The sequence below is a fragment of the Pelophylax lessonae genome (genome assembly GCF_965119305.1).
Source record: "Pelophylax lessonae genome assembly, chromosome: 3".
Taxonomy (NCBI): Eukaryota; Metazoa; Chordata; class Amphibia; order Anura; family Ranidae; genus Pelophylax; species Pelophylax lessonae.
This window is the reverse complement of record NC_138770.1, coordinates 250,737,066-250,764,375: the sequence shown is the minus strand read 5'-3', so window position 1 is coordinate 250,764,375 and position 27,310 is coordinate 250,737,066. Positions and strand designations below refer to the sequence as shown.

At 44.9% G+C, this 27,310-nt stretch overlaps 1 protein-coding gene across 3 annotated transcripts in view; it reads right to left on the bottom strand.

The window, feature by feature from the left end:
- SMC4 (structural maintenance of chromosomes 4) overlaps positions 1–27,310 on the bottom strand; it is a 199,569-nt gene that overhangs the window by 117,721 nt on the left and 54,538 nt on the right. For all 3 annotated transcript variants that reach the window (XM_082249521.1, XM_082249522.1, XM_082249523.1), the window contains 3 exons: positions 19,324–19,474; positions 19,071–19,235; positions 10,716–10,949 (listed from right to left, as the gene is read on the bottom strand). In XM_082249521.1, the coding sequence (XP_082105647.1) occupies positions 10,716–10,949; positions 19,071–19,235; positions 19,324–19,474 (550 nt within the window). The remainder of the gene's footprint in view (positions 1–10,715; positions 10,950–19,070; positions 19,236–19,323; positions 19,475–27,310) is intronic.

Here is a 27,310-nt window from a genome sequence, read left to right as displayed (position 1 = left end):
ACAGCATGTTCCTCCAGGGGAGAGCATCCAATGCCAACGTGGGTCCAAGAGCAGTACATTTGAGTGACATCAGGTAAGAAGAAAAACACCAGCATAATTCCCCCTGGTAACGAGCACCCCACTCAATCAAGCATATTCTTATTCTAACGTCCCTAAAGGTCTTGAAGCAACTGTTGCAGGGCTATCAAGCCAGATCTGTCAAAGTTTCTTAAATTTCTTAGGACAACCCCTGCTCAGGTACGTAGCCTTAGGAGCGGTAACATTTTATTAACCAATCCCTTCCAGTAAGAGATAGGTGTGGTAGGCTTTTTCCAAAATAAGATTAATACCCTACAGACTTAATATAGCAACATCGTCCAAGTAGCCCAGTGCCACGATCCCCCGTTGGAGTAGCAAAACTAGCACTAAAACTCTCCCACAGCACAGCGGAGAACACGCTGGTGACTGGCACATATTGGAATGTGAAGGTAGGCATTCTTGATATCGATAGAGGCGAGGAAATACTCGGCGCAGGGATGCCACCATCGTTCAAATGGACTCCATTCTGAACTTCTGTACCGACAAAAAGCAAAGCAGTTTAGCGCCTTGAGGTCCAGGATTGGATGCACTTTGCCTTCCTTCCTGGGGACTGAACAGATTTGAGTAAAAACCTTGAAAATGTTGCAAAGTCAGAACCGGGACAATCACCCCATGAAGTAACAGGTCTTGTACCGCCCCAAAAAAGAAGGCCTTTCAGCGCCGCCTCTGGAGGATCTAAACCAGGTTTGTTTAGATCCTCCAGAGGCGGCGCTGAAAGGCTTTGAGCCCTTTATCAGTCGACCCTGAGGGACGAAAAAACTTCTTATGAGCTGAGGAGGAGGGCCCACGCCTACGAGGTTCCTTGCCCTTAAAAGTCTGTGTAAGAAAAGTACTCTCCCCCCCGTGAGACCTTTAAATGTCCTCCAGGGTAGCTTCAAACAGGCGATCTCCTTGGAAAGGAAGATCAGTCAAGGCCTTTTTTTAAGTCTGATCCGCAGACCAGCACTTGAGCCAAAAGACACACCAAAGGACCACTGCAAAAACAGAGAGACGAGCCCTTAGGGGAGTCACATCCAAAGAGGCATCACAGAAACTGCAGCCCCAGGACCAGCTGGTCCACCAGCTTGGCAAAGGCAGGGGGGAGCTGTTCCCCCTCCAGGTCACGGCGTACTGAGTCCAGTAAAGCTGGAGGAAACTTGCTTTCCTGAGAATCCATGGCTCAAGTTATCAGAACAAACTACAGTGCAAAAACCGGTGTACTGTCCCCTTTAAGAGCGCTGCGTGTGCGCAGCCGACCGCTACTGTCACAGCTATGAAAGACCCCCAAAGGAGAAAAGAAACTGAGCCAGAAGCGATATACAGAGGGAAGTATGAGAGTGATAACCTGCAGAGCCCGCAGAGCATTGCTGTCAGTGTCCTTGCTGCTGATGGAGAAAGGGAGTGCTGCTGGAGAGGGCTGGACTATAAGCCAGACCTCGGGAAAATGGCTGCCCCACAGGAATGCATTGGAGGCTACGCCAAAATGGCCGCCGACATGGCGCCAAAATGACCTGTATAATCGCCCCAGAGGAGCTATACACGTGTGCCCACAGTAAACATGGCGGACCACGCAAATCTTCCCCGCAGCGGTCGCCGCACAATCACAGACGTCTGCACCCCCGAACATGTACCCAAGGTGACACAGGGACAGGGACCCCCGGCAAACATACAAATCTGCACAAGCGAACCCCGCAGGGATCGCACAGGGAGTCACAGGGACATGACGCTGCAGCACCGCAGACGAGTCCTGTGAGGTAGCCACCTCACAGCTGCATCCCTGCGGCGAACAGGGATGGGTCGTTCGTAATGCCAGGGCGAACCATAGCTGAACGCTCGATGGCGGTCCATCTGACCCTCAGTGCCCTGGAAAAACCAGGGCGGTCAGTCCGAATCCCAGCACCGCATGATCCATCTTCATCCGAAGAAAAGACTAACACTGGAAGCTGACAAAATAAACAGCTAGTAAAGAAAGAGAAAAAAAACTGACATTTTCAAAGAAAATCAAATAAAAGATTAGGAAGGCTGAGACTGAAGCCCCAGCACAAGGTAGCCTGACTATTCCTGACGCTAGGCAAATTAAAACTGAGTTGGGAGTGGTGATGCAGGGGGGGTATTGACCGGATGGGACAGCCCCCATGGGTGTGTATATGCTAATGCCTTTTGACTAAGTCTATATGCCTAGCTATTCCTACGGATAGGAAGTCAATACCCAATAGTGATGATTTAGAGGAGGCGGCGACTGTCGGAGGACGTAAGAGAAACTTAATTTTTGTAAAATCTTACCGTAAAATTCCTTTCTCTGAGTCCTCCGACAGTCGCCGCCCACTCATAGTCTTCACCAATGGGGTATTGACTTCCTCTCCACAGGAGAGGCTAGGCATGAGACTTGTGAGAAACAAAGCATTTACATAGACACACCCATGGGGGCTGTCCCACTGGTCCAATACCCCCCTGCAATCAGCCATACCAGCTCAGTTTGGTAGCAAGCAGTTAAGTGTATAAGAACCCCAAAAGAGGGGCGGGGGCGGAGACTGTCGGAGGATTCAGAGAAAGGAATTTTACGGTAAGATTTTACAAAAATTCAGTTCTCTCTTACGTCCGACAGTCGCCGCCCACTGTTACAGTCTTCACCAATGGGGATGTCACAAAGCAGTGTAGACATGAGGGGTGGGATACGCAACCGTCATAAAAGGCAACGCAGTACCCACATCAGAGAAAGGAACCTTACATGAATAGCAAGGGAACCTTCTGGGCAATAAGAAAGCTCAACAGGAGCAACATCCCAGGAAAGCAAATAACCAAGGGGGTAAACAACCCCAACAGTCCGGGACCCGCAACAAAACCAGGGACCCCTGCGGTACTGCCGCACAGAGAACTTTGCGGCCAAAGGAGGCATCAGCTGATGCCAGAACATCAATTTTGTAGAATTTGGAAAAGGTGTGCACTGACGACCAAGTCGCAGCCTTGCACACCTGGACCACCGAGGCCTGATGCCGGAAGGGCCCAGGACGCACTCACCGATCTGGTAGAGTGCGCCTTGACAGGGAAGGGCGGTACCCGTTCCTTCAACGAATAGGCATGTACAATTGTCTGTCCGATCCATTTTGAAATGGTCGCCGCAGACGCAGCTATACCCTTCCGAGGTCCCTCAGGAAGGACAAAGGGAGAATCCGACTTTCGAAAGGATTCAGTCGACAGGGAAACCCTGATCGCCCTGACAACATCCAAAGAATGTAAGGCAACCTCCTTAGGATGCTTAGGATTCGCACAAAGCAAAGGTAAAACAATGTCCTCACTAAGGTGAAAATCCGAAACCACCTTTGGAAGAAAGGACGGGTTAGGTCGCAAGACCACCTTATCCCTATGAACCACCAGGTAAGGGGAGCGGCAAGACAACGCCACCAACTCCGACACTCTGCGAGCCGAAGTGATCGCCACCAGAAATGCAACCTGTTTAGACAGCAGAGGTAACGAAATTACCCTGATGTTTTCAAACGGGGAACGTTGTAATACGGACAGAACCAAGTTCAAGTCCCATGGAGGTAAGGGCTCCCTTCTAGGAGGGACCAAGTGACGCACGCCTTGAATGAAGGTGCGAATCAAAGAATTAGACGAGACAGGGCGCTGGAAAAGAACAGCCAGTGCAGATACCTGGCCCTTACTCGTGGCCAAAGCAAGGCGCTGGTCCACACCAGACTGGAGGAAAGCCAACACTCTCGCAACCGAGTATGAACGAGGAGAGAAGCCCCTGGACTCACACCAGGCAAAAAAAGCTTTCCATGTATGGTAATAAATCTTACCAGACTAGGCTTTTCTAGCCTTGATTAAAGTAGGAATGACCTCTGAGGAGAGACCCCTGTCTCTCAGGACCTGGCTTTCAACAGCCATGCCGTTAAAGCCAGTGACTGTAAAGCAGGATGGAAGATCGGTCCCTGAGACAGCAGATCTTCTCGCATTGGCAGCCGCCACGGAGGCTCGACGGCCAGGTGAACGATGTCCGCGTACCAGGACCGGCGTGGCCAGTGTGGCGCAACCAGAATCACCAGTGTTTGTTCCGAGGCCAACCTGCGAAGGAACCTGGACAACAACTGAATCGGAGGAAAGGCAAATATCAGATGATACTGATGCCAAGGCACCACCAGCACATCCGAGGCGTCTGCCAGAGGATCGCGCGTTCTTGCCACGAACCTTTCCACCTTGTGGTTTAGCTGAGATGCGAACAGATCCACATCCAGGGATCCCCATTTCGCACACAGCATTTGAAATACCTCCGGGTGCAGGGACCATTCCCCTTGGTCCAGGGTCTGGCGGCTCAGATAATCGGCCTGCCAATTCTCTACACCCAGAATGTGAACTGCCGATATCGACGGGACATGAATCTCAGCCCAAGACAGAATATTGGTCACATCCTGGGCCGCCTGGGCACTCCTGGTGCCCCCTTGGTGGTTGATGTACGCCACCGTAGTGGCATTGTCCGTCTGCACCCGTACAGGACAGCCCTGAGGACGATCCGACCAGCGGAGCAGGCAAAGCCTGATCGCTCTCAATTCCAATATGTTTATCAAAAGGGAGGATTCCTCCTCCGACCAAGTGCCCGGGCAGACAGGTTGCCCAGGACGCCACCCCAGCCCGACAGGCTTGCATCTGTGGTAATCACCGTCCACAGTAACGGCCGGAAGGATTTCCCTTCCGACACAGCCAGGGACTGAAGCCACCACAAGAGATCCATTCTGGTTTGGCGACTCAGAGACACTCTCAGGTCCAAGGACTGAGGTAGTCTGTCCCACCTGGCCAGGATCTCCGCTTGGAGAGATAGCGTGTGAAACTGTGCAAATGGTATCGCCTCGAAGGCTGACACCCATCAACCCCAGGGACCGCATACAGGTCCTGAGTGAAGAGGATTCGTTGTCCCTGAGGGACCTGACCTCGGACTGCAGTGTCCGGAGATTGTCCTCCGGTAAGAACACCTTTGCTTGAGCAGAGTCCAGAACCATTCCCAAATATGGGAGATGAACCAATTGAGACAAGGTCGACTTCTGAACGTTGATGGTCCATCCGAACTCCTGGAGTGCCTGGACCGTAGTGGACAGATCGCGCAACAAGCTCTGACTGGCACTTGATCTTAACAGGAGAAAGTCCAGATAACCCAAGACTGCAATGCCCTGTGCCCGCAACAGGCGCCAACACTTTGGTAAAGACCCTTGGAGCCGAAGCGAGACCGAAAGGTAACGCCACAAACTAATAATGATCAACCGCGATAGCGAAGCGGAGGTACCTCTGATGACCCTCGAAAATGGGGATGTGTAGATACGAATCCTTCAGATCGATAGAGGCCAGGAATTCTCCCGGACTCAGGGAGGCCACCACGGAGCGATTCCATGGGGAACTTTCGAACGTGCACAAAGCCGTTCAGAGCTTTTAAGTCCAGAATCGGACGCACCTAGCCCTCCTTTCTGGGCACAGTGAACAGATTCGAGTAAAACCCCCGAAATCTGTCCCGATGAGGCACCAGGACGATTACACCCTGGGCGAGGAGATCCTGTACCGCTTGATGCAGGTCTTGTAACTGCCCTGGGGTCAAATGAAGATTTGAGGGAAAGAATCTGTCCGCCGGCCGTGAAAGGATTTCCATCTTGTATCCTGATCTAATGATTTCCTGAACCCACCTGTCCGGAGCAGCCAAGGTTGGAGGAAACCACGCAAACGTCCCCCAACCCCTGAAATGGGTGAAGGCGCCCCTGCAGGCAGAGGCGGACTGAGCCGCCGGTATCCTGATCTAATGATTTCCTGAACCCACCTGTCCGGAGCAGCCAAGGTTGGAGGAAACTGCGCAAACGTCCCCCCACCCCTGAAATGGGTGAGGGCGCCCCTGCAGGCAGAGGCGGACTGAGCCGCCGCGGCCGGATTTAGGTTTGCCCACCCAGGGCTTTCTCTGGCCACTTTGGCCCTTGAAAAGGTTTCCCCTTGTTCTGTGTCTTGAAGGCACGAAAGGACCTCTGGTTTGGTTTAAAGGCCGGGACCCCGCTTGCCGTGGAAAAACTTGCCCTTAGGATTCTGGGGCAGCAGAGTGCTCTTGCCCCCAGTGACTCCTTAACCAATTCATCCAGGGAGTCTCCAAAAAGGCGAGACCCCGCATAGGGAATGTCAGCCACCGTCTTTCTGGATTTCTGGTCAGCCGACCAGCTTTTCAACCAGATCAGTTGATGGTTAAGCACCGCGACACTGGACAGGCGCGCAGCTAATGGGGCCTCATCTAAGGCCGCATCGCACAGATACATGACCCCTCGATAAACCTGGTCCACCATCTCCAAGGTAGCAGGGGGGGCAGAATCCGCCACGAGGGCGCGTCTTATCACCTTGGTCCAATCTGCCACAGCCTGAGCCACCACGACAGAGGCAAAAATAGGTTTTAGCATGGAACCTGCCACCATGTAATCCGTAGGATCCCGAAATACTGGAGAATCTTCTATGGGAACCAGAGTAGCCTTGTTCAATCTGGCCACAGTGTGATCCACTTGAGGAGCCACACACCAGCGTGAAACCGTAGGAGACGCAAAAGGGTAAAGAAGTTGGAACCTTTTTTGGTACCTTGAAGGTTTGTTTTAAGCTGTGCCATTGCTCATTCACTGTGTGATGAAACTTAGCGGGTCAAGGAAAAACCTGCGCCGTCTTGCGGGTCCTGTGTGTACCAAAAGAGGACACAATGCCCGGAGGATTGGGCTCATCCTCTAAATGTAGTGTTTCTTTCACGGCAAGAATCAGCGCATCCATAGCTGCGCGTTCCTCGGGGGTCCCAGGGGGGGAATCACCCACCCCTACAACCTCTGCCTCCTCCTCAGACTGAGAAGAGCTAGACCCTTCAAGGGGTACGCTACCTACAGCAACCATGTCACATTCAGAATCAGAAAAAAAAGAAATCCTAGGCCTTTTTCTAGCAGCACGTTCAGTCATCAGCACATCCATTTTGGACACCAAAGTCGCCACTACAGCAGACAAATTAGTCAGGGCAGAGGATTCAGAGGAACCTGAATCCCCCACCAAGGCTGGAGGAAATTTGCTGCCCTGGGATTCCATTGCAAGAAAAAAGTTTTTTTTTGTAAGGTACTGGCCCTTTAAGCGCGCCGTGGACCCCGCAGCACACCGCTACAATGACTGGAACACAGACACCCCCCCCCCCCCCCGCAGGGACAAACAGAAAGCCAGGAAGATTGTACAAGGGAGGACAAAAGGACAGCAGAACAGAGCCCCACAAGCGTGTTACCACCGCAGTCGGTCGCTCCTGAGTGAAAGAAGGAAGTGATGTCACCGCCAAAGACTGAACTGAGGCTGCAGGCTAAGGAAAAATGGTTGCCTATAGAAAGGAATGGGAGTCTTCGGTAAAATGGCAGCCGACATGTGCTCGGAACGATCGTTTGCCAGACACAAGATGGCGCCGCAAGGCACCAAAATACACCACATACCATGCTGTATAAGCGCCCATAGTGAAGCCAGACATGCTGCCCACACCTAAAATGGCGGACCGGCAGTTTGTAACCCCGCAGCGGTCGCCGCACGTGTCTGTACCTCCAAGCACCCTAAAGTGACACAGGAGAGGGACCCCCAAAAATCCACACAGCGCTGGCTGTGAGAGAAAAAACCTCCGCAGGAACCGGGATCAGGGAGACCAAAACGCACAGACATAAGGGGACATCACAGACAAACAGGACTGCCAGCCCCAGACAGAGGCCCCACACAGAGTGCACTTACCTGTACTCGATGGCGTGGGGTGCCTCATATAAAACGGGAAACCCCCCGCCCTCAGATGGCAGGGGAGTGCAGTCAGCCAAAAAACGCAGGACACCAGTAGTGCACGGACAAACCGTGAATGTGTCCGGTGAGGTTGCCACCTCACAGGCTGCATCCCTGAGGACAGGGATGGTTCATTTGCGAGGCCAGGGCGAACACATAGCCTGCTAAATGCTCGATGGCGGGCTGGGATTCCATCTGACCCTCTGTCCTGGAGATCCAGGACGACCAGTCCGATTCCCAGCTCCGCAAACGCCGTCTACATCCGAAGATCCGACTAACGCTGACAAAATAAAACAAAGAAAAAAATTACATTTGCAGAAAATAGAATCATAAAATAGAAGAAGGCTGAGACTGTAGCCCCAGCACAGGGAAGCCTATCTACTTAACTAGGCAGAAGACAAACTGAGCTGGGATGGCTGATTGCAGGGGGGTATAGGACCAGTGGAACAGCCCCCATGGGTGTGTCTATGTTAATGCTTTGTTTCTAACAAGTCTTATGCCTAGCTACTCTGGTGGAGAGGAAGTCAATACCCCATTGGTGAAGACTGTATGAGTGGGCGGGGACTGTCGGGAGGACGTAAGAGAAAGAGGTTTTCCAAGCTAGACGGCTTAATTTCCACCTTGACAAGGCCAAAATGGGAGGTAACAGCATGTCGCATCTGTAAGTATAATAATAGATAAAAATTCAGCGCAACTGTATAAAATAATATAATAGAAAGCTGCTATGCACTAAAGGATCAATAAACCAAAAGTCCCAATAACAAATATATAACAAAAAGTGCAGCGCTATCAAATATGGATTATGAAGAAGATATCGAGGAGAGCAGTCCACAGGTGAAAATTATGGTGAAGCATGCACAAGATATAAACATTCAGTGCTCTTCAATGTGCTGGTAATCCTCCACCCAGTCTCATTAGCCTCTCACCTCACACTTAGCCCCTGTGTCACCAGACGGGCTAGTAAGACAAACTTTCTCCAAGGATATCACAAATATAGATCAAATCAGTATTCCTCTTCATCAGAAGATAAGGCTCACAGGTAACAGATCACAGGTCCATAAAGCGGGTCACAGGTCCATAGGAAAACAAAGGTCCGGACATAGTGCATTACCGCAATAAATTACTTTATTGAACATAGCATAAAATCATAAAAATTACCTTGTAAAGCACTATACAAGTGCATGTGATGAGCAGATTGTATTACACACAGCGGTCTCGACCGCAATGGATGGCGGGTGACGTCACCGGCCCCTCCCCCTTCGCACGCGTTACGTCCCACTGCACGGGACTTCCTCAGCTATTGGTAAGGGAGAAGGACAGGGCTACTTATAGTCACTCATAGCCATCAGACCCGGAAGTGCATGTCTGATGAAGAGGAATACTGATTTGATCTATATTTGTGATATCCTTGGAGAAAGTTTGTCTTACTAGCCCGTCTGGTGACACAGGGGCTAAGTGTGAGGTGAGAGGCTAATGAGACTGGGTGGAGGATTACCAGCACATTGAAGAGCACTGAATGTTTATATCTTGTGCATGCTTCACCATAATTTTCACCTGTGGACTGCTCTCCTCGATATCTTCTTCATAATCCATATTTGATAGCGCTGCACTTTTTGTTATATATATGCATCTGTAAGTATCTAAAGAGGTAGGGATTAGGTAAATTACATCTTAGCTTGCGGTCAAAGAATAACAGTTCACCCCTTCTAGTGATATCCCCTAAATGTATATCCCTTTAGTTGCCTATATGATGGGGTCTGGCATGGTAAGAAATTGAGAGACAGGGGTTCATCCACAATGGGGAGGCTAGTGAGAAGGAATCTGAGGCGGGTTGCAACAGGTTTTGAATGCAGTCCCATGCCTTGTGTGGCTTTCATAGTGGCCGTCAAAGGGAACACTGCTGCCTCCAACACCGTGGCAGAGTCCCCGTCATCCCCAAGAAGCCACCTACATGTGAAAACACCTTGCCCTGCCAAAAAGTATTTAAACAGGTCAGGAAGTGCTAAACCCTCTTGTCCCCAAGGTTCCTGCAGGGCCCTGAGTCCAATTCTAGGAGAAGCGGCCCCCCATATAAATGAGCTGAAAAGTCAGTGTAATTTGTGAAAAAACGAGTGTGGGACCCAAAACAGGGGAATTGCGAATAAAATGTAATAATACTGGAAGAATCTTCATTTTGAGAAGATTTATGTGTCCCAGCACTGACAATGGAAGATTCCTCCAGGCCTCAGTCTTTTTTGAAAAAGTCAAATAACGGGTGTAGTTTAGTGCGTGACCGCCTGCAACTCTCGCCGATACACGGATCCCAAGACACGTGAAGTGGGAGACCCATTGCAACTGCATTGTTACATCTGCCGCAGCCGCAGTGACAGGGTCCAAACGAAAGTATAGTAGACTTATTTCAATTTACTTGCAGGCCTAAAAAAATAAAAAAAATAAAAAAATGCAAATGTATCCAAAATAAGGAAAACCCCACAGAGGGACGGGCTCGGATCTTTCAAAAACAATATATCATCCACGTAAAGCGCTAGGCATTCTCTGGCAGTATCCAGTCATCTGAAGCTGACCTTTTCCTTTTTAAATGGATGAAGATACCTTGTGTTCTGGGATGTACGATATAGAAATAAAGTTAAAAAGGTGGGTAAAGTAGCTGTAGATACTGCAGGTTAATGTTACAAGACAAAGCAATGCAAATACAAATATTATGAAATGTATCAACTAATTGCAGCACACAGTATTATTCATTTTGGGGAGAACTACAAGGATGGTGGAGACTAAAAGCAGAGAGAAAGAGTCCAGCAATTAACATTTAACCACTATGACTAAAAGCAGATACATAGCATTTGTCAGTGCCCTACTACTGTATTACACACCTTTCTCAGGTCTTCTTCTGCTTTTGGCAGCTTTGTCTCCAGTTCTTTGATAGCCGTTTTTCGTTCTTTTAATGTTGCTGATGCCGTGTTTAATGCTTCCTTTGCTTTGTTAAACTGAGACAAGGCTGTATTATGTCGACTTAAATAAATGTCCAGTTCAGACTGGGCCACATCCATCTTTGAGCGGGTTTCATTCACATTCTTGTTTAATTCCATCAGTTCTCTCTCTTTACCCTAAGGGTGATAGACATATGGCATCCATAAATATGTTCTTAAGCCTTACTTTAGAACACTATTCCAACAATATCTACCAGAGAGTGAAAAAGCAGCACTCATTTCAAAATACTGCCTTCCAACCTCCACAGCACTACTAACTCGCTGAAGCTCATCATCAAGTTGACAAGTAGCACATCTAGAAATTGCCGGAATGGAGCACGGTGGGACGGACAATTGCCTAGCTCAATCCAAAGAGCACTCTTTCTGCTATTTGCCAGCCTAAAAAAAAGGTAGGAAAGAGGGCAAAGACTTCATAGCTGCATCCTAGCCTTGCCTACCCCTCGCTATGCCAGAATACTCTAGCTCAGAAGGAGAAATAGATGGTTAAATTGGCTAAAACCCACTTAACAGGAGATATCTAAAAAATATATACAAAGTATATTCTTTGCGCCAATGGAACTGCAAGAGTATTAATATAGATTTAAAATATTAGTGGATATTTTTATTAAAAATATTAGCCTAAAAACAATATAAATTGCAGCTGCTGTATGAATAAAAGGGTATTGAATATTTATGGTCTTATAAAAGACCAAATACAGCGCTTGCTAAAACCAGTGACTCCCAATGTCTGTCACTCTCTGAGTAAGTACAATACCAGTGTGAACATCCCAAATTATTTCAACATGTATTTATCAAAAAAAAAAAAAGGGCATCAAAAGAAATTCCATCTGATGAATAATTGTGCAAATTAATGCATGGTGAATAAACATATAAATATTAAACAGATCCAAATGTGAGTGGAGGAATATAAAATTACATACATATATATTTACATACATACATACATACATACATAAGTAGTCAAAAAATAGTCCCAAAAATATAAAGTGACTTCAGTGCTCAAAAAAATAGTGATGAAGTCCTTGGTGACAAATAAATCTTCAAATTCAAAAGTGCAAGTGCTCTGGCATGGTTTGCCGTGACATCAATTCCCTTGTGAATAGATAAACTGGATCACTTACCAGATTGAGTGGGCTCTATATGCCATATGGCACTAGAACCGTTCTCGCTTGAAAAGCCCCCTGGGCTTAATAGATATCCCCTTTGGGTGGTCTTACGAACTGCAGATGGTTCCTCTAGGCTCCGGGGTGCTCGGACAGTGGTAATATATAAAGGAGAAAAAAGACTCCAGATAGTGTAATATGGCTTACGAGAATCCTTTATTTCCCATTAAATCGGGTGAAGTAACTTTAAAAGTTTTAAAACATCACTGGTGGTCTAGTGGTGCGGGCTGCTCGTCCTCCTCACAGAGCGACAGGCTTACTTCCGGCTTGCGCTCCACCTCGACATGACGTAATGACGCTGTGCGGTCCAAACTGACGCGTTTCGTCACTTCCGGTGACGTCAGAGCTTGGAAAGCACAGCGAGACACGGACTCATATACTGAAAGCTCCGCCCCTAATCAAGCAGCCGGAAGGAGTTTAAAGACCGGAGGTGTTCCCATATCGCTGATTAGATCAAATTCTCTCTCTCTCTCTATATATATATATATATATATATATATATATATATATATATATATATATATATATATATATATATATCCCTAAGAGCCGGTTCACACTGCCGCGACCATAAGTCGCCCCATGTCGGAGCGACTTTTTACAGCGATTTTACCGCGACTTCAGCGCGACTTGTGAATTATTTTGCGCGACTTATATGACACGACTGTTTGGCCAATCAGAATATGATGTGTTGTGACCCAATTCCCCTTTTCTGTTTTTTTTTTTTTACTCATTTCCTCATTGCCCACCAGTGCCACGTATCAGTGTCCACCAGTGCCACTAATCGGTGTCCACCAGTGCCACGCATCAGTGCCACTAATCGGTGTCCACCAGTGCCATGAATCGGGGGCCACGAATCAGGGTCCACTCACACAGACCAAGCAGAGATAATGGAATATATATATATACCATTACACACACACACATTATATATATATATATATATACACATACACACACACACACACACACACACACACACCATATAGGCATGGCTGCAATGTGGGGAATGCCTGGCTAATCTCTTTCTTCTTCCTGGAAAGTCTGATAACAAGTCGCTCCAATTAAGATAAGGAGGCGACTCCCATTGAAGTATATGGGACAAGTCGGAGCGACTTCAGTAGTGCCAATTAAAACGGCACTGATTAATTAACATTGCTTTTGTTATGTCAAGCGACCTGGGGCAACACAAGTTGCCTCACAAGTCGCGCTAGTGTGAATGGGCTCTAAATCAGTTTAATACTGGGTAGTGGGGTGGATTAGCGGCCCGCACAACACCTGTATCAATTATAAGAAATACATATATGATATAGACAGTGAATGGTCATATTATTTACATAAATATAATAAAATGAATACAGTTAAATAAAATATTATATATTGCATGTACCTAGCTTCATAATAAAATTGCCCTGGATAGATATAAAACTCTTGTAAATACCATTTAATTAATAACAATTAAAATTTATCAATTAAAAAATATTAATAAAAAATGTGATAAAAAATAATAAAATTGTTATAAATTTATTTTTAATACTAAATAAATATATAATGAATTATTTTACATTTACATCCATTCACACATATTAGATACCTAATTTCAGGGAAAAATAATCAAGAAGTAAATCTTTCCCTGAAATTAGGTATCCAATATGTGTGAATGGATGTAAATGTATTTATTATCCCCACACACACTGTCCCAACACTTGATTACATACTAATTTATTATATATTTATTTAGTATTAAAAATAAATGTATAACAATTTTATCACATTTTTTTAACATTTTTTATTATCACATTTTTTATTAATATTTTTTTTACTATCACTTTTAATATATATTTATCCACATGAGATCACACAGAGTATTTATAACACAATGGTAATTTATATTAATGTCGTTTCACACATATACATCATTTATAAAATATTTGGTTTTTTAATTGATGAATTTTAATAATAATTAAATGGTATTTACGAGAGAGTTTTATATCTATCCAGGGCAATTTTATTATGAAGCTAGGTACATGCAATATATAATATTTTATTTAACTGTATTAATTTTATTATATTTATGTAAATAATATGACCATTCACTGTCTATATCATATATGTATTTCTTATAATTGATACAGGTGTTGTGCGGGCTGCTAATCCACCCCACGGCCCAGTATTAAAACTGATTTAGGGATATATACAAGGAGAATTTGATCTAATCAGCGCTATGGGGACACCTCCGGTCTTTAAACTCCTTCCGGCTGCTTGATTAAGGGCGGGAGGAGGGGCGGAGCTTTTAGTATATATGAGTCCGTGTCTCGCTGTGCTTTCCAAACTCTGAGGACGTCACCGGAAGTGACGAAACGAGCCAGATTGGACCGCACAGCGTCATTACGTCACGTCAAGGTGGAGCGCAAGCCGGAAGTAAGCCCGCCGCTCTGTGAGGAGGACGAGCAGCCCGCACCGCTAGACCACCAGTGATGTTTTGAAACTTTTAACGTTACTTCACCCGATTTAATGGGAAATAAAAGGATTCTCTTAAGCCATATTACACTATCTGGAGCCTTTTTTCTCCTATATTACCACTGACCGAGCACCCCGGAGCCTAGAGGAACCATCTACAGTTCGTAAGACCACCCAAAGGGGATATCTATTAAGCCCAGGGGGCTTTTCAAGCGAGAACGGTTCTAGTGCCATATGGCATATAGAGCCCACTCAATCTGGTAAGTGATCCAGTTTATCTATTCACAAGGGAATTGATGTCACGGCAAACCATGCCAGAGCACTTACACTTTTGAATTTGAAGATTTGTCACCAAGGACAATACTATGTTTGAGCACTGAAGTCACTTTATATTTTTGGGACTATTTTTTGACTACTTATATATATATATATATATATATATATATATATATATATATATATATATATATATATTTTTTTTTTTTTTTTTTAGTAACTTTATATTCCTCCACTCACATTTGGATCGGTTTTATATTTATATGTTTATTCACCATGCATTAATTTGCACAATTATTGAGATGGAATTTCTTTTGATGCCCTTTTTTGTGATAAATACATGTTGAAATAATTTGGGATGTTCACACTGGTATTGTACTAACTACAGAGAGAGTGACAGACATTGGGAGTCACTGGTTTTAGCAAGCGCTGTATTTGGCCTTTTATAAGACCATATATAAAACAGGAGATAGTAGACGTAGTCTTCAAGGGCATCCAGTTCTTCCACAACCTCCTAGCGCATAACTAAAACTCCAGGGTGTGTCTGCTAGAGTACGAGATAGCCAAAGCCCAGTTTCGCGAAAGCCCAGTTTCTCCATTCACAAGACCCGAAAGCAACAACTTGACCTTATGGAAAAACAAACAGCTTGGAATCTGGAAAAAATGATGGCAAAGAGGAAACCCCCACAGTGCTGTCTGATGGATTTTTTATTGTCCACCAAGACCCACCGACAATATTTCTTATTTCAGGCACTCTCAAGATTACTGTTTTGACAAAGTTTATCTTTCCTGCCTTCCCCAGACACATATTATGGTGTTCCCCACTTGTTAAAAGATCACATAACATACTAGAGGAAAGACTTTCAATCACTCCGTACCACTTGCACTACAAACCCTTTTCCACCCAAAATAAAAAATTTGAAGGCTGGGGTCCTACCCATTTCCTTCTTTGGCAAGAGGCATCTCTTTATAAAGATGAGCTTTGCTAGACTGCTCTACCACTACAAAAAATGCCACTATTTTTAAAGGACATAAAAATACTGAAGCCTTTGACGGGTTCAAGTAGAATTCCAAACATCCCAAAATCTCTCTACGAATCACCTTTAAAAAATAAATGCCACCAAAAGTGTAGGGAGGCATGGGAATCCCAAATATTAGTGCATACTATTTGGCATGTATTTCACCATGACCTTGACTTGGTAAACAAAGCTTCTCAATATTCCAATGCTACCGTAGTAGTTAACCAACACTTAATTGCTACCCAATATACTGGATCTCAAAATGCCTTCCCATAAAAAGGGACAATCTTTAATTCCTTAAGGTACAAGACAATCAAAGCTTTTGCCTTGTGGGAGGAGTAAAGAAACACAAATATCAGGAACTCTGTTCAAACCAGCCATGCTTTGACCCCTAGTGTTTTTCGTGCAATGTAGAAAACTTATCGAGAAAGATAGAAAGACCCTAACTATCTGTTAAAAACAAACAGATAACTTAAAGCATAAATCCATTTATTCAAGTTCTAAAATGTATTCTCACCTCAACATCACATTCACACCATAGTTGGAAAAAACTAATAAAGATAAATGGAAAACAATCTTTCTTGCAGAGCATGCATGTGGAAAAATCTTAAAAGACATGTAGATTAGAAAATGAATTATGAGACCTGGAGGGAAATCCAATGCAGAATAATGCATAGAGCCAATTCCACCTTTGATTTCCACTCCATAAACTAAAAAGGTTCCTAAAAAATACCTCTAAAATTGCCCTCATTTGTGGCCTATCAGGGGCTTGCTTGAATTGCCTCGGTTTCACAATTTTGGAATAAAACAGTTTAATGCTTACAATACATTCAATGAGTCAACTGGTCCAAAGACCCTTTTAATTTGCCCATTTAATTTTTGGTCTCCTCCCAAGCATGTTCACAGGATTGGAGTACCCACTTCCCTACTAAAAAGAAGAGAAATAATTATATCAAACTGGCTATCTGACAAACCCTCTCCCTTAATCCAACCTCTATCAGCTATAAATGTGAAGGAAGAACAAGGTGAAATACTGACATGTAGTTACATAAAAACGCTTTATAAGATGGCGATCATCAATTCAGGGAACAAGAAATAATGCCCATAGAAAAGAAAACACACTTGGCGCTACCCTTGCTATAACCGGGGATTGGTTTTGTGCAATCAGATTGAATCATGTATAAGTAGCTGGTTGAACAAAATGATCCTTGCATGTACATATAAAGACAGTAACTGAAATAAAGACAGTAACTGAAAAATGCATAAGACCTTTAGTGCCTACATGTGTTAAAATGAATAGATCTATAATCTCGGAGGTTAGAAGAATCAGCCACTGGCTAACATGGGCTGGCGCAAAGTTGCCTTCTCTGAAGGGCTGGGGACCTGAGCATTGTAACAGAAGGGAAGGGGGAAAGGAGGTAAGACACTGATAGTGTAGCACAGTTTAGTCAAAGTAACCTAAAACTACAAAACAAATGCACCCACAGACATCTAGGGTGACAGGCATGTGTAAGCTCAACATGGGACAACCAAGGAAAAGTTCAGTCCTCCCTGGAGCTGCTGTATGTAAAAGAAAGCAGGATGCTGTGCAGAAAACCAGATGAACAAGCCGAGAGCCGTCAGGAACTATCCATCCCCAGGATATTGTAGCCAAAAGGAACACGTTTCAGAAGCCAGACCATGCTTCCATCAGCTTTTACATCCAGCAGCTCAAGCGTGGATTAGACTTTTCCTCGGTTGTCCCATGTTGAGTTAACAAATACCTGTCACCTCTGAGTGCATTTTTTTTTTAAACAATTATGTTGCTTTAAATATCCTGCCACACTGTTGGCTGATTAGTGACCCGCTTTCCCTTCTTGTGAACAATCATACAGCCCTTTTGATAAATGACCTGGTACTTTACAGAGGCCCTGGGAAACCCACAATCACTTGCTCCCTCTCCACCGTGAAATTTTCATCAAGGGTCATGTCATTCTACCACCAATAGCTAGAAAACCCTTCTACAAGAATGCAGCAAAATTCTATCTCTTGCACTTAGCCAAGGGCTCGACAAACCCCGGGCGCATTTGCGACTAGAATTAGCGACCTGGCGCCTGGGGTGTCCTGTCCCTTTTGCGCCCCCACCGCCTCCCCGAGTGCACGGACTTCCGCGCCGTCAGAAAATTGAGGCCCCGGCTTTTCGGCCTTCTTCTGTGAGATGAGAGAGGCTTCCGATGGGGAACTGGCGCCCTCTTGTGGTGGCCGGGACTAATGACTGTTTCCACTGCCTGTTCTCAATGCATTCTCATCTCCTTCCCAAGAGGAGATGAGAGGGAAGTTTTTGCAGGCTTCATCTTCCTGTCCAGTTACCTTTGCTTAAAAGGTAAGTGGACAGGGAGTGTGGTTATTATTAATTTATTTTTTAAATTAAAAAATAAAATTGTTTCTTTTTAATAAATATATATATATGTATATATATATATATCTTTTTTTTTTTACCTCATCGCCATGCCACAGCCGAAGGCCCCTTTCACACGGGCTGTCTGATCAGGTCCGCCTGTCAGTTTTTCATTCTCCTCTATGGAGCAGTAATCTGCCGCCATCTAATCCTGTCCGCCAAAAACAGACGGATGGTGGTTCTATTTTCTATCCATCCCGTGGATCGGATCAGATGGCATCGGATGGAAAGAGACAGACAGTCTGTTTCTATCCAATTGCGCTATAGAGGAGAGTGGGGTTCTAGTCATATTTATGTGTAAATTTAGTATCCGTTTTATTAAATAAAGCTTGGTTGTTAGTTTAAAAAAAAAAAAAAAAAAACTGGCTCCTAACTTTTTTAGCTGGCTCCTAGATTTCAGGCAATTTTGTCAAGCCCTGACTTAGCCCAACATTCACCATCCCTCTAGACCAGCTCTAAGCTCAAAATTACCCTGAGCCGACCTAACAAACTCTTTGTAACACTACACCCTTTCTGGCACTATTTTACTGGATAATAATCAACTTTAATATTCTCATCTGTTGATTAAAAAAAAAAGTACATTAAAAAAGACTGAATTTTTTAGACTATTTTGCATAGTATGCTGTTCCAAATTACCTTTCCACCCCTTCATGTGGTCCAATGAATGCTCATCTCTAATCTAATAAGAAGTCAACTGAATTGTAAAAAAACAAGCATTTCAACAGTATCAAGACTTATTATACAATCGTAGCTATTTCCTCAAAGCCAATCAGATCCTTTCCAATTCCTATCATTTGAAGGACAGGACTGACTGACTTGTAAACTATGGAAAAAACAATGATAAAACGAGACACCCTCCCAAAAGTTTTATATTGTCACAAACCTCCTTTTCCTCCTGTAAGCCTTGAGTTTCTATTTTAAGGCTGTCCATAACTTCTTTTAGCTTCTCTTCTTCTTTTTCCTTCTGCTTCTCAAGGGTTCCTTTCTTACTCGTAGCCTCTTCAATAATTTTCTGACTGTTAGCAGGAACGCTTTTTATTTCTTCCACCTACAACATAAAAAAAATAAAATAAAAACGTGCATGATCTGCATTTAATTACCCAAGTAAACAGGTTGGCTCAAGACCAAAGCTCTACCTTTTCTTTGTCCTTTTGAAGTTGCTTCTGAAGCTTTTTTACTTTACTCTTTGCATGTTTGAGCTTCTCTCGTAAATCAACATCTTGCAAGTCCAACTGAGTAAATTTCTCCCTGCTTTCCTCAACAAATTTGTTGACTTTATTCATTTCCCTTTAAAAAAAAAAAAAAAGTAAGGCCTGTAAACCTTCTACAAAAGAAAGCATGTAGTATTAAACAATTCCTTCACCTATCTGTAGATTGTAGATGAGCATTCTCCTGTATGTTGATCTTTCTCCCCTTTTTGGACCGCTTCAGAGCACATGGTGCTGCTGTCAAATCAAGCTGTCACTGGCTTAAAGCGGGACTAAAACGCTCTCAATCATTGTTAATTGTAAATCTTTTGCTGCTTGCATTTGTAAATAGCTAGTAAATTATTTTATATTTAAATCTAGGCCACAACCAAAATGTCATACATCCCAGGAGTCTTCATGGGCATTTTCTTTTTCCCATATGGAGGAAGGGCTTTCTCAGCTATGCACACCCTGCTGCCTGCATGCCTGATCTAAAGGCAGATGGGCTTTAAGAAGTAAATGCTACATGAATCATCTGACCTTACTCAAGATGGCCACAGCAAGAAATGCTGGGGAGGGGGGTTCAAATGAAAGCATACAGACATTGAAGGAGGGGGGAGTTGACTTTGAACACTGAAAATTAAATAGCATTTTCAGTTTGTGGTGCTCAGATACAGTGGAGTTCCACTTTTACAAACTAAGCCTTCAGTCTACAGTTGGCATTGTTACCTCAGGATGGCAGTGTGCCTCTGTTTCATACTGTCATATACAATTATAGTACTAAAAAAGTAGAATTTTTTTTTTTTTATTATATTTTTATCAGCAACAAAAAAACAGAGCAGGGTTTTTGTTAAGACAATGTACCAAATAAAAGCAGAATATACCCCTAAAAAAAAAAAAAAAAAAAAAAGGTAAAAGCGGTAGTAAACTGATTTATTTTTTACTTGTGCCTACAGATACACCAATAGGAAGCCTTACCTGTAGGTACAATTAATATCTCCTAAACAGGAGCATGTCTAGCAGCCGGTGATGTCGCCGATGCATGCACACTGTGCTCTGAATGGGTGGTACACAAGTCTGTGGTGCATACTAAGCACATCATGACAAAGTAGGACTAAAGGCAAAACTTTTTTTTCCCATTCGGATAGAGCAAGGAAGGCCTATAATCCATCAGTCCCCCCCCCCCCCCCCCCCCCCCGTCATCTGTGTCCCCTTGTGCGGATTTCCCTTCATTTTCTGTTCTATAGTCAAACAAAAATTGAGGAAATCCCTGAAAATTAAGGGAATTCCTTGGGACCCCCTAGTCACCAAAACTAGTGTCCTCATTGGAAGATTTCCCCTTTACTACCTTTCTGAGGACAACCGAAAATGTAGAGATTTTCTTTTACATTCAATGATAATGGTAAACAGGGCAAATAGAGCGGATGAATCTCCTTAATGGGGGGCACAGACCGCAATAAAAAGCAGTCTAATCCCTCTGCACTGTATGTATAACTATTATAAATTAACTAGCAGGGGGGACATATATATATATATATATATATATATATATATATATATATATATATATATATATATATATATATATATATAGAGAGATTTTTGTAAAATCTTACCGTAAAATCCTTTTCTCTTAGCTCATTGACAGACGTAGTCCTCGGTGATACAGCACCTTCGGGTTATGTTGCCTCCACAGGAGCAGGACTAGACAGGAAATTAAAAAGCTCTGGCCACACCCTAGGGGCAGTCCCAGAGGGTATATCCTCTCCCTCTCTGCCTCAGCAAATCAGTTATGTGAAAAAGCAGTCTTTAGAGATTTTAACCCAACTCAAAAAAAACAGAGGGGCGGGGACTACGTCTGTCAATGAGCTAAGAGAAAAGGATTTTACGGTAAGATTTTACAAAAATCCATTTTTCTCTATCGCTCATTGACAGACGTAGTCCTCGGTGATACAGCACCTTAGGGACGTCCCAGAGCAGTATCACAAATGAAGGGTGGGAAAATGAAAATCAAATCCCAATCTAGAAGGCCCAACCGGTGCCAACTAGAAGTTTACAATGCTCATCCTTAATGATGAGACTCAACAAAAAAGAGAAAAAATCTTTTTTTTTTTTTTTTTCAAACAGAAAAAATCCTCGAGGTAGACCACCGGTCTCCTCAAATTGCGGCCTGCAAAACCTTGCGGCCAAATGAGGCATCCGCCGATGCCGTCACATCAATTTTATAGAATTTTGTAAAGGTATGTACCGACGACCAGGTGGCCGCCTTACATACCTGGACCACTGACGCCTGATGGCGAAAGGCCCAGGAAGTACTGAGCGCTCGAGTGGAGTGCGCCCTAACAGGGAACGGAGGACTCTGACCCTTAATAGAATAAGCCTGTACCACCGTTTGTCTAATCCATTTGGCAATGGTCGCGGCAGATGCAGGCAAACCCTTTCTGGGGCCATCCGTGATCACAAAAAGTGAATCCGTCTTACGGAATGATTCCGTAGCTTTCAGGTATACCCTGATTGCCCGAACCACATCTAAGGAATGCAACGCATGTTCCCGATGATGCTTGGGCTGAGGACACAACGAAGGTAGTACAATATCTTCATTCAGATGAAAATCTGAAACCACCTTAGGAAGAAAAGATGGCTTAGGATGAAGTACTACCTTATCCCTATGAATCACTAGGTATGGGGACTGGCATGATAATGCAGCCAGTTCTGACACCCTGCGAGCAGAAGTAATAGCCACCAAGAAGGCCACCTTCTGGGATAAAGTAAGCAAGGGAATCTCCCTGATGTTTTCAAAGGGAGGTTTCTGTAGAACCGACAAAACCAAATTAAGATCCCAGGGCGGTAAGGGCGCGTGGACTGGTGGAGCCAGGTGCCGCACCCCCTGGATGAAATTCTGCACCAAGGACTTGGTAGCTAAAGGCTTCTGAAAGAAGATTGCTAATGCTGAAACTTGACCCTTGATGGTGCTCAAGGCTAGCTTCTGCTCAACCCCTTGTTGCAAAAAAGCCAATATTCGAGTCACCGAATAGGTACGTGGAGGAAATCCTAAAGATTCGCACCACGCAATATAAGTCTTCCATGTGTGATAATAGACCTTGCTGGAAGTCGCTTTCCTTGCTTTAATAAGGGTAGGAATGACTGAAGTAGACAAACCTCTGTCCTTCAGTACTTGGGTCTCGATGGCCAGGCCATTAAAACCAGTGACTGTAAAGCATGATGGTAAATTGGTCCTTGAGACCACAGACACTCCCTGAGACGAAGCTCCCACGGAACGTCTGCGACTAGCATGTCCAAGTCGGCCAGCCTAGAATTTCTAGGACCACTGGCGCTGATAGAATCTGAACCAGGCGTCCCTAGAGGTATCTGGCCCCGACCATCCGAGAAAGTCTGGTCGTTTTCTGTTCCCACACATTTATCAGATACCTGATTGTTATCAGGAAGGGTGATCTTTTCTGGTTGAACCTCAGGGACCGAAGTCACCCGACTAGAGGCTACTTGGCCTATCTGGTCAACCAGATCCGATTCCTGTGAGGTATAGGGACTAATCTTAGGAAAAGGTAAAGGAAAAGATCTATTCAGGGAACGGTAACTACCGCTCCCTGTAGTACTTAAATGTTGGAAGGGAAGAATCGCACCGGTAGTAGTGGTTGATGCTCGATCTAATGTCCTGAATACCGGTGAAAACGTCCCCCCACCCTGAAACCGGGTGGGGGCACACCTTCAGGCTGTGTACTCCTTTGCTTCGGGTTTGGCTGGGTTGGTCCTCTGCTTGTCCGACCAGCCCTTCTTGAACCCTCCTGGAGGAGTCTTGCCTTTCTCGCTAGTACCAGCCGGGCGCCCTTTATGGGCGGTAAAGAAAGGTCCTCGCTTGTTGCGAGGTCCCTTAGCTTTAGCAGCCTGTGGCAAAAAAGTGCTCTTGCCCCCAGTGGCATCCTTAATGATTTCATCTAGGTTGGCCCCAAATAGACGATTCCCCTGAAAAGGGAGATTTGTCAAGGTCTTTTTGGAACCTAGGTCAGCTGACCAGCATTTTAACCACAGCACACGTCTGAGGATCACCGCTGACATAGATGCATGCCCTAATAAGGGAGTAGTGTCCAAGGCTGCGTCACAGATAAACTGTAGCCCTTGTATAATCTGTTCCATCAAATCAGATGTCTCCTGGGGAATATCTTTTCCCCTAAGGTCTTGGCGTACCATTCTCGCCCATTCCGTAAGTGTCTGGGAAACTAGACCAATAACAATTACTGGTCTAAATGCTGACCCTATCAGAGAGAAGATGGTGCGGGACTCTGCTTCCATCTTTCGATCCACCGGATCCTTAAAGGACGAAGTGTCCTCCACTGGGATAACCGTGGCTTTATTCAGCCTGGAAATAGGTGCATCTACCACTGGTGGTACCGTCCATTTCTTAATGATGGATTCCTCAAACGGATAGCGTCTAGCAATACGCTTGGAAATAGTAAAGGTACGTTTAGAATGCTCCCATTCTCCTTTAATCTGATTACCGAAACACTTGGGTACAGGAAAAACCTTCACCGTTTTGATGGGCTTATTAGTACCAAAAGGAATCTGTTTCAGTTGCCTCTGCCGGTAAAGCCTCAAGTTTTAAGGTTTCCTGCACTGCCACAACTAGTGCGTCCACCAATGCTTCTTCCTGAATTATAGCGGGAGAAGAAGCGTCCTCCTCACTGTCTGAGGGGGCTTTACCTGAGACAACAGCCCTTGCAGAGGAACCTGCAACTGCAGTGACCATCTCTGAATCTGAGTCAGAGGTGTCAGATAGTATAGGGGTAGGCGGGGGTCGCTTCCTTGACCCCCGTCCCTGACAGGCCGCCTCCACCCGAGCCACCATAGACTCCAAAATTGCTGTAAATGACTCTACACTCTGTGCACCGGCGGGTCCCGTGGCCCCCTCGAGGGAAACAGGTGGGGGAATATGTGTGGCAGGGTCCATGATAATTCCAGTCACTTCCTGGATAATATAATTCAAAAATAAAAAATTTTTTCTTTTTTTTTTTTTCAGACCCCCAGCGCCACAAAAAGCCCCTTAGTGTTACCTGCTAGGGATCCCTATCGATCGAGAGAGAGAGATAGACCCCCAGGCTCACCACTTGATGCTCAGAGTTTAACTGCAACAGGTTACAGCGCTGTCTTGACAAACAGGAAGTCTTTTGGCTGGCTGCCCAGGAAGAAAGGAGGCGGCTCCGCCCCTCTGCACGCCTTCCGGCGCCTCCCCTAGCTCCACGAGGTGTTTGGATCACCTCAAACATGGCCGCCCCCATGCTGGAGACACGAGGCTACGCCAAAATGGCGGCTCGTGCGATCCAGCAAAAAAAATGGCGGCGGCCTGTACTGAATAGCGGTGTGCTGCAGGGCACACAACACTCTCTCTGCATGGGGATTTGGCGTGGTTGGCGGTACCGGCCCTGGCGGACCGCATGGCCATTCGGGAGGCCTGCTAATAGCTGGAGATCTGATTAGGAAGGCAGTCTACATGTCCGTGGCTTCTGACTGGTAGGTAGCTTATTCTTATCACCGTAAGCTTCCCAGAATGCCACTGATTACAATCTTTTTAACATGTATTCAATTAGATTGTTAGCTCCCAAACCAAGCCTCCTGGCTTTTTGCACATAAAATCACACTCAAAGTAGGAGGATCTGTGTCATTTATAGGATAGAGAGGGACTCTATCTTACCATACAGAGAGGGGCCCGCGTTCACCACAAGACCCGTCAGGGGAAAAGGGGGAACATACTACTCACCATACCGGAACCAGGCGGGCACCAACTCCTGACAGTACCCCTCTCCACCGGGGCGGGAGGGCTGTCGACCGATATGGACGCCGTGACTCATGGTCTTTGGCGTTTCAGCGAGACGTTTAACTCGCGGGGTCAGTCCTTTAATGGGACTTTGTCGCGGCCGACCCAGCGCGGAGCTATGGCCTGCACGCGCTCGTAGGCTGAACTGGGGTGACCACCGGATCTCAACATCCAGCCCGTCGCCCAGTTCAGCTTTCTTGCTTGAAGATCTCACAGGAACACTGGAGAAAAAAAGCGGTCTAAAAAATCTTTTAAGAAAAAAATCTTGCCAGGACCTAAGATCCCAGCAAGGTATCTAGGTCCTTACTCCTAACTAGACAGAAAATAACTGATTTGCTGAGGCAGAGAGAGAGAGGATATACCCTCTGGGACTGCCCCTAGGGTGTGGCCAGAGCTTTTTAATTTCCTGTCTAGTCCTGCTCCTGTGGAGGCAACATAACCCGAAGGTGCTGTATCACCGAGGACTACGTCTGTCAATGAGCGCTAGAGAAATATATATATATATGATATAGATTTTACCACACTTTGCATCTAGGATTTAATGACCTCTGCCTTTTGTCCTGAATTTAAAGTAGGAGTTCTGTATGGTGACATTACACTGAACCCCCCCCCCCCCAGTCCCACTGTAGCAGAGTCCGGTGATCCCCCCCACTTTCAGACACCAGCAAGCAGCTTCACCAGTCTGGGGATTTGAAATCCCCCTGGGCTTGCTCACCGAGGGCAGCAGCGCTGACAGGACGAGCTAGACAGATTCTTATTGATCAGCGCAGTCCATGTGACGGTGCTGACAAATTAGCATGCCTCTTTTCTGCACACACTGAGAGGTACGGATATAGGGGATTAAGCCATTGGGATTTCAAAATCACTGGACCGGTGAAGCGGTGTCCTGGTGTATGACAGTGGGGGTCTGCGAGACTCTGGTATAGCGAGACGGGAAAGGGGTCGAGTGTAAGGTCACCTTGCAGTTTTTCTGTAAAAGGTGAACTTACACTTTAAAGTAGTGTTAAATCCAAAATCAAAAATTGAATATTTACCAGCTTACCAATCATTACATGTGGTGGCTGCATTCGTTTTAATTATTTAAGGCTTTTCCTCTCTGTTTTCACCTGGCAATCTGGCCAGTAACATCCCCATTTTTAGAGTGCCCCCACTGTGGATAAAAGGAGCACAGGGGGCACATATGGACAGCAGCATTGTCAGTCTGGGGGGGAAGTGAGTGCAAGGTGTACAAGAAGATTTAAATACACTAACAAATTGAAGCCAAAGTCCAGATCACACGATAAGCATTTTTTTTTTTGGGATAAAGGTTTTTACATAAAAAAAACTAGGAGATGCACGGAATGGAAATTGTGGTGCCAAAACTAAAAAAATCAGCATACACCAAACTTTACAGTATATAAAATTGTATTATATTCAACTTTTTAATTAATATCAATAATTTAAATGAATATGAATTTAGCCATTATCAGTCGACAATAAATGCATCCCTCTAAATGCTATGTATGTCTTCAAATGGGTCTGCTGCGCTTCCATTGTGGTGTTAAACTTGCTTGCTGCATTTTTTGGTCGGTTTAAAAAAAAAAAAAAATAAGCACCAAAAACGCACCTCCACATTGAAATTCATTGAAATTGCAGCAAGAACACATCAATAATGCACCGTGTTATGTTTTTGATGCAGCTTTTGAGTCACATGACCCTTGAAACTCACCATAAGCACTGTAAAATCATTTAGGCGATTTTCTGTGCCATTCATGATAACCTTTTTCTCTAGCCACAAAAAGCTAAAAAACACCATTTTCGGCAGATAGATTTAGGCCACAGAAATTTCTGTACATATCAAAAATAAATAAATAAAAAACTATTGTAAGCAGCATTAGATGGTTTGTCTCATGTAACTGATACATCTGAAAGAGAGCTTGTTCTTTTAAACAAACAGACTTACTAGCTGGATCACCAGATGAAAATAGAAGACCACCAATAATAAGGTTAGCTTTTGGGTTCAAAACCACTTTAACTAAAAAGAGAATTCCCTAATGGTGAGATCTCACCCCAAGAACACCAAATGGACTTCCCACTGTATTCCAATCCTAGCCTGTTAGCAGCGAGATG